Below are 7,876 nucleotides of genomic sequence, written 5' to 3'. Positions count from 1 at the left end.
TCTTGTCATTACATTATTTATTAATTTTATTCATATGTTTGTTCTAATTTATGTTCCTTTTTAACAGGTATTTTTTATCTACATGACATTGTAAATGAAGGCTTTACCCTCAATGATATTCAAGTTTAAATAAATATTGATAATAAATAGTGATGTGAGATTCAAATGACAATATATTTCAAATGTATTTTTCTATTATAGATATATCAAGTGTTTTAGACTACAAACAAAATAAGTAAAATACTCACCAAGCATCTGTCCTTCAGTATAAGATGCATTCATATCATGTATACAGTGTATTTCTAGATTATGGAGTGGCTCCATTCCTCAGAGGGCCAATGTGGTCTAGTGTTGATGGCTCCACAGTTGTCCTGGTTCAGTTTGTCTAATGGGTTAAGTACTTCGGGTAAATAAACACTCAGCAGATGCTGGAGGTGATCACACCTGAACCTTCTCTACGGAGCAAATGGCTTCCAGATTGACTGGTGCTGATGGAGGGAGGGTGGGACAGACTGCTGCAAAAGGGCCAGAGTGTCATTAAAGAGCCTGTTTTTACAAACACAACCCTTGACACATCAAACCGGGGCACCGGCAGCCCCTGGCCCCCAACTCAGCTGCACCAACAACAGCGACCTGTGGAGAACACGGTTCACTCATAAAGCGGGACATCATGGTGTTTTACCACACTTGGCCGACCAGTAACACGACCCCACTGCACTTTCTTTCCCCCAACACCAACTCCACCTCACAGTGTGGAGCCGTAAATACTTCACTCCCCCTTCAATCAACTTAAAGGAATGTCATTAAATGCCTGTTGAGTTGATTAAAGTTCTAATGAATGTGTGTCAGGGAGGATGTGACAGTGGTACTCGGGGAAAACCTCTTACTAAAGTATGAGGTTTGACTAAATGGTTTTTGAAGCTGATACAAACATCATGGAATAACACTGCCAACAAATAATGTAGTGTGCTGTTAGTCAGAACCTTTAAAAAAAAAAAGAAAGAAGATAGCATCTTGGGATAGTGTAGTGTAGAGACACTACAGTGTTCCAGACCAACACAGGCAAAGTCTTATTTCACTTAAACTATACTATATGTTAATGAATAGATAAATGGTTAGCGTTGTCCCCTGTGAGGGAAACTGCTGCCAGAGACTGAAGTCACACAACTTGACTCATTGGAAACAGCTGCACCAGAGAGAAAAGAGCTTCCTCCTCACAGCCAGCTGCAGTCTGCTGCAAAGGCCTTTTCTAATTCATCTTTGTGTGTGTGTGTGTGTGTGTGTGTGTGTGTGTGTGTGTGTGTGTGTGTGTGTGTGTGTGTATGAGAGTGAGTGGCATAGCACAAACTGTTGCTTCACCTTCACTGTATCATATTTTACGCTGAATTTAGTGAAACAGAGTTTTTTTGCCTGGACCGCAACAGTGGGGTCAGCCCTATAATCTGGAATGTCCCTGACTGACTGACTGACTGACTGACTGACTGACTGACTGACTGACTGACTGGCTGACTGACTGACTGACTGACTGACTGATGATATTTCCACCACTGGTCAGTGGAGTGTTGAGCGTCAGTCTATTGAGCCACTCTAGTTTACCAGCTGCTCAGGAACTGCAGGGAAGAGGAGGAGCACTTCCAATACACTGAGCCTCTCCACCATTACAGCCAATAAACTACTTTCATTACATGTATCATTATTACTAAAGGAGGCAGAGGAATAACTAAACATAAGACACACACAGCAGAGAGAGTTGAACTTGAACCCAGTAGCCTGGGTTCAAGTCCGGCCTGTGGCCCTTTGTTGCATGTCATCCTCTCTCTCTCTCTCTCTCTCTCTCTCTCTGTCCCTCTCATACACACTATGACTTTAATAACTTTACAGTAAATAAAGCCGAAATCACAGCTCAGTCTTTGTCTTTAAATTGTTGGGAGACGTGGAAAATTAGTTCCCTTTTCTTTTGTATTGTAAATACTATAATGGTTCAAGAATGTAAATTTTCCATTAACTGGCTCAGCAAAACCCTGAAATATTCTGCTGTGACCGTAGGCTGTGACACATAATCAAACACTGGAATAGCTGTTGTTGATTGATGAATATTGATGTGTTTAAGTTTAAGCTAATTTTGTCTCATTAGCCTGAAATGAAAGCAAAATGTAATATTTATTTAGTAATTATTCTGATTTCTCCATGTTTTGTCAGTGATTCATTTGTTTTGTAAACATGAAGACGTGAAAATATCTCAAACTATTCAAAATGTTTTCTTTATTTTGGACATTTTGCAGTATTCTCTGAAAATGTGTGACAGCGTATATGAACTTGTGTTGCCTCATAAATATAATTTGTATGCATGAGACATTCATTCATTTATTCAGAATGAATGATCATTCATATTAATTTCAGAATTGGTCATTTGTCATTTTCACAGAATAACTCATCCGCACAATGAAATGCCTTAGACTACTACTACAGACACGGAATATACGAGAAGAATTGTATAGAAAATGTTATGAGTCTGGAGTATACAGATGAAAGCAGTGATACAAATAGTGCAGAGATGTGCATTCTTTTGTTGAAACTTCCAAAGCTGCGACATGTTGTATTGATCCAGACAGGAATTAAGTGAGCTGCAGTAATATCTGATAAAAGTATGGGAGTTCCCATTTCCTTTGGGAATTTTTAAAAAAAAATTGAATTTGTGAAATGTGAAAGTGCAGGAAGTGAGATTGGACAATACACGTCATGTGACGGTCAAAAATAATTAAGATCTCTACAGTGGGAATTAATGCAGGAGGACAGAAAACCTAAATGGGGGAAATGTGATCAATAGAAGAGTCTGGAATGTGATAATAGTTTCTGATTGTATCTGAGTTTCACTGAAGACAGTTGTTTTCTCCTCTCTTTTCTCTGTGTTTCCCTCAAGCAGCAACCTGGGACATGATGCGAACACTAAAGTTCTAAAAACTGCAGTTCCTCTAATGACCACGAGAGTCTGGTTCCAACAGTGAGTCCATCCCCATAGACTCCCTTGTTAAAATGTACAAGTTTACAGCAGAAATAAACATGTTTACAACCTGGTACAACACTGTTTTGGTCTCTACATTTTTTTTTTTTACAAAATTTACATTTTATTAAAGCTTAAGTTATGTAGAATTAAGGGCATGGCATCTTTAGGGGTCAGGTAGGTGAGCATATGCTTGCCCCTTCTCTTTGTCCATTTTTGGATTAGCTGGGAGTCAGGGGCGGAGTCAGGTACTGCCAAGATGGCGACAGTGGAGCAGCTCACTCTGAGCTTCAAAACTTTTCTTCAGAAAGCTGTTGATGACGTCACAGAGGCTGCATCCATCTTTATTTACAGTCTATGGTTTCCCTGTGTCTCCCTGTGTTCTCATTGTGTTCCCCTGTGTGTCTCCACCTCACTGGTCTGTGTGTGTGTGTGTGTGTGTGTGTGTGTGTGTGTGTGTGTGTGTGTGTGTGTGTGTGTGTGTGTGTTAGTAGGCGTGGCTACCTTTCCCTGGCTCTGGCAGCTCTGCACACCTGTTTGCAATCTACTCATCACAGTTCAAGCACTCTGGTCTTCCTCTCACTCATCACCAGATTGTTCAGCCAGGGTAAGGTTTCATTATTAACACCTTTAACACCGACTCTGAGTTTCTGTTTCTGCTTCTGGGTCCAGGTATTTAAATACAGATGTTACATTTTGTAGTACAATTTGCAATCTTCACCCAATGCAACCTCCTCAGTAACTTCCCAACCAAAGCTGACAGGACAGGGGCTGAGCTCCACTACACACTAGTATCCACTTCAATGCCAAATCATGCACACTTTATTGAGTTAACCCATTCCAAAGTTACACACATGATTATTTAAGGAACATCCCACATCACACCTTAAGCCTGCTATGACTGCCGACTGGGATCTGACCTAAGCGAAGTTAAGCACTGGTGGGGGAAATAAACACTTTTCTAAAAATATAAAAGAAATGAAAACTAGGCCGCCCCAAAGGCAATACCCACGTCCCTTTTCCCACTATATCGGTTCACCTCTAGGGTGGACTGGACAAAAGTGAAAAGAACCCTCAAAAAAACTACAACCAAACAAAACATATCCACAGCAAGAGCAGCTAATGGATCTCTGATGCTCTGGTAGGTAGATCTACTTCCTATCAACTACAAACCTCCCATGCACACCAGTATGGCATGAGGTGTGCACCTGCCTCACTCCACCGGTCAGACACAACCTCCAATCTGCGTTCTGTCTGCAGCCCTACATCTCACTAATTGGCACACCTCCCCTTTCTCTGTGTAATAGTTTTTAACATCTGCATGGCAGGATTGTCATTTGCTCAATTGTGTTGTGTTGTTGAGCGTTCTGCATAGTAATGGAAACTGATGTGATACTTTAGAAAGATTTAACCTGGAGGAAGCATTTAAAGGTGGACTAAGCGATTTTAATTCTACACAGTTTTGGTCGAATTCAGCAGCCGACCTCGGGATGGGCTGCTGACGGGGCTGTTGCTACACAGCCCTGGCTCTGTAACTGGGAAATAAACTAAGTAGCGCAACACTATTCCAGCAGGTCAGCAACAGGGGGCGTTGTTCATGCCCGTGCACAGGACAAGAGAGTGAGGCTGAGGGGACCTGCAGAGTCAGGAGGTAATTCTCCGTGGGTTCATCACTAGCTGTGGCCCGTTCACATCACACAGTAATTTGATCCATTGTTATAGAAATATTGATTACTAGAGCTTTAAGGATGTTTGATATCCCTGATAACGAAACACGTCTACAGCACCACACCACATGGACAGGAGTTGATCTTTTCGTTGACGTGTTCCCAGCGGTTACAGGCTAAACTGAGCCTGTTTTCCCTATGCTGTGTGTATGGCCACATGCATAGAAATGTACAGGCATGAATGTGTGTTTTCAATGGCGGCTATTGTGTCTGAAAATAGCCATATCCAGTCTGTGGTCTACTGAGACACATACTTGCATTTCTCATGAGGGGTCAGTGGCCCCCGGGCTCAGCCCTGTCTGGTCTGGACCAGCAGCCCAGTTCTCATGACACCTGACCCAGAGCATATCCTGTGGTCAGACTGCAGCATTGTGCCGTGAAGGACCAGGATCTGCTCATAAGGAATCTTTATGTCGGGCGGGCGGTCAGGGAGGAGGGCAGGCCGACAAACCCTGCTGTAGATGATCAGTTTTTAAATGCGGTTGTTTTGACTGACACATTATTTTTCTTTATGAGTGCACATTCCTGACTCTTTGAGCGTTTTGGAGGACAGCTTGTGGTTATGTGGTGTTTGAACGGTTATCCCCTCGGCCTGGCAGGAGAAGCACTGCATTGTGATAGAAACATTGAGATGTTCCATTTTTCCCCTCATGCTGTGTCACAGTTCAGGGGCTGGACAGCGAGGAGAGGGACAACCTTTGTCCCCAAGGCTGTTCAGCTCCTCGACTTTAAAAAATGCTTTGACTTGTGAAGGATCCAGTCCCTGAGCTGGAGACACATTATTTCTTTTCAGAGTGACAGTGCACACACAACGCATCTTACAAGCTTTGGACTTTGATTATCCAGGAAGCACAAGTTTGCTCACTAATGTCCTCCTCCATGTTTATTGATTAGCTCACTCCACTGAGAGATCAACAAGATGCAATAGGTCAAGCTGATAATGAGTTTTAAGGATGCCCTCTGCTGGACCACAAGGTAATCTACCACATAGAGGAGTTTTGATTTCAAAAATTACATCATTGGTCTTCATTACAGTTTTTGAATTTCAAGTAAAAAAAAATGACAGCCCTAGTTTAAAATGTGAGTGCTTTAAATCGACATTAGCTTGTCACTTTGTGATGAAAATTGGTGAATAAATGGAACAATGTTAATTTTACAAAGATGTTTAAAATAGTTAGTATTTGAATTTTATCAGTTTGAAATTTTTGAAAAAGCTCCAGCACCATTATTATTATTGTAAACAAAAAGGTAGTGAATTGTTTTATTTTTTGTAACTGGTTGAATATTTCAACATTCAAGTGTGTTTCATCTTCACATATTATTCAGACATGAGTTTCAGTGATTATTCATTTTCATCATTTTTATTGTCATCACCAAATTGATCAGACAGAGAAATATAGTGTGTCAGAATAATTTTTGGGTTTTGTTCTCAACAAATCCAATTCATGGTTTCTAATAAAAACCATGTTAAATTCACAAATACATCAACCAATGATAAATTGATCATCTTCAAAACTGGCAGATAAATAATTTAATAAATTAATAAATATCCCAATAAATTATTTAACAAATAAAAAACATTTTAGGTAAATTAAGAGCTAGTCGGTATATAAAATAATACTGACATGTAAATTATTGCAATGCATACATAATTCCTGAATTATTTAAAGTGAGGTTACTGCTTATATCAAAAGGCAGGATTATGGTGCATGCATGTGATAAGCCTGAGAAGTGGGAAGCTTTTCTCTGACTTTGTTAGAACTATTAAAAATGTATGAATAGAAATGAAGAATACAAATATTTGAAATCAGTCTTCAGAGCTGCAGTCGTCCTCTCCTGGGTGCCCTTTGAAGCAGGCCGACTCGTAGTGCTTGTTCAGGTAGGACTTGAGTGCAAAGCTTTTGTGGCAGCGTTTGCAGGAATAGTGCTTGAAGGCTGAGTGAGTCTGCATGTGGGCGCGCAGGTTGGAGCGATCGGCGAAGGCTTTGCCACAGTGTGCACAGGCAAAGGGTTTTTCTCCGGTGTGGGACCTCATGTGGCCCTGCAGGAGCCAGGGCCGACTGAAGGCTTTATCGCACACCGTGCACTTGTGCTTCAGGTCATGCGTCAGCATGTGCATGGCCAGCGCCGGCATGGACACGTACACCTTGTGGCAGGTGGGACACTTCCTAGCCTGCTGGCTGTCCAGGCTGCGGTGAGTCTGCTTGTGTCTGCTCAGATTGGAGGACGTTGCATAAGACTTGCCACAGTCACAACACATGTGGCGCCCTTTGGTTTTCCCTTTGACGGGGCTGCAGTCTCCCAGGCCGCCGCCCTTGCTGCTGTCTGATTGGCTGTTTCCTTTGCGTGGACATCGCTGGCTCTGTCTCCAGCGGGAGCGGCCGTCAGAGATGAGGAAGTCATTGATGGGGCACTCCTCCAACTCAGGGCCGCTACTGTCTGACTCAACTGTGGCGGTGGAGACTGGGCTGTCTGGACGCTCCATGTCATGGTCTGAGAACTCTCCCCCACTGCTGCCACCTGGGGAGTACAGGGCCCCTGAGAAGAGGCCAGTCTGCCCACAGCCTGGCTCTTTTGTGCTCTGCAACACTGAGGGGATGATGTAATCCTGTATGTAACCTGTAAAAGAAAGAAAACATGTAATGAAGAGATGGAAAAGATCTCAATGACCTCTGATGAGAGGTGTCGTCTTACCTAACCCTCTAATCAATATGAAACCTATACATGAAGCTATTTGTGAGAGCTTTGGAATGAAATCATGAGTCTTTGGTGCACAGTTGTGCCTCGATCAATACCTCCAACAAGTGCTCTCATACAAATATTTGGAAGGTCATCGTGGGTAAATATAAGTCAAACACAATGTGCTGACATTGATAAAACAGTCACAGAGCAATAGCTCGGCTCCCAATCAGACCATGGGCCTGCAGCAGCAGCTGAGAGTGTCTCAGCAGTGAAATCCCCTCAATCACTAAATTATTTTAATCAGATCATTCCCCATCTGTGGTGTTTGTGAGAGTGTTCATGAGTATGGTAATGGGGAGATTGAGTGACAGGTGTGGGCTGCGATTTAGCAAAAAGGAAAGGGAGGGCCAAGGAGGGTGTGTGTGTGTGTGTGTGTGTGTGTGTGTGTGTGTGAGGGGGGGGGGGG

The 7,876-nt window shown here is 42.5% G+C and overlaps 1 protein-coding gene across 1 annotated transcript in view; it reads right to left on the bottom strand.

The window, feature by feature from the left end:
• Positions 1-5,976: 5,976 nt before the first annotated feature.
• LOC111668609 (transcriptional repressor scratch 1-like) overlaps positions 5,977-7,876 on the bottom strand; it is a 3,658-nt gene continuing 1,758 nt past the window's right edge. Inside the window, exon 2 of the mRNA XM_023424689.2 lies at positions 5,977-7,347. Coding sequence (XP_023280457.1) covers positions 6,536-7,347 — 812 coding nt within the window. The 3' untranslated portion in view covers positions 5,977-6,535. The remainder of the gene's footprint in view (positions 7,348-7,876) is intronic.

This window comes from Seriola lalandi, unplaced genomic scaffold, assembly GCF_002814215.2.
Source record: "Seriola lalandi dorsalis isolate HSWRI2012SDOR001 ecotype SW California unplaced genomic scaffold, Sedor1 jcf7180002054748, whole genome shotgun sequence".
Classification (NCBI taxonomy): domain Eukaryota; kingdom Metazoa; phylum Chordata; class Actinopteri; order Carangiformes; family Carangidae; genus Seriola; species Seriola lalandi.
Note: the sequence above shows the minus strand (reverse complement) of the source record. Positions and strands in the feature narration are given on the sequence as shown.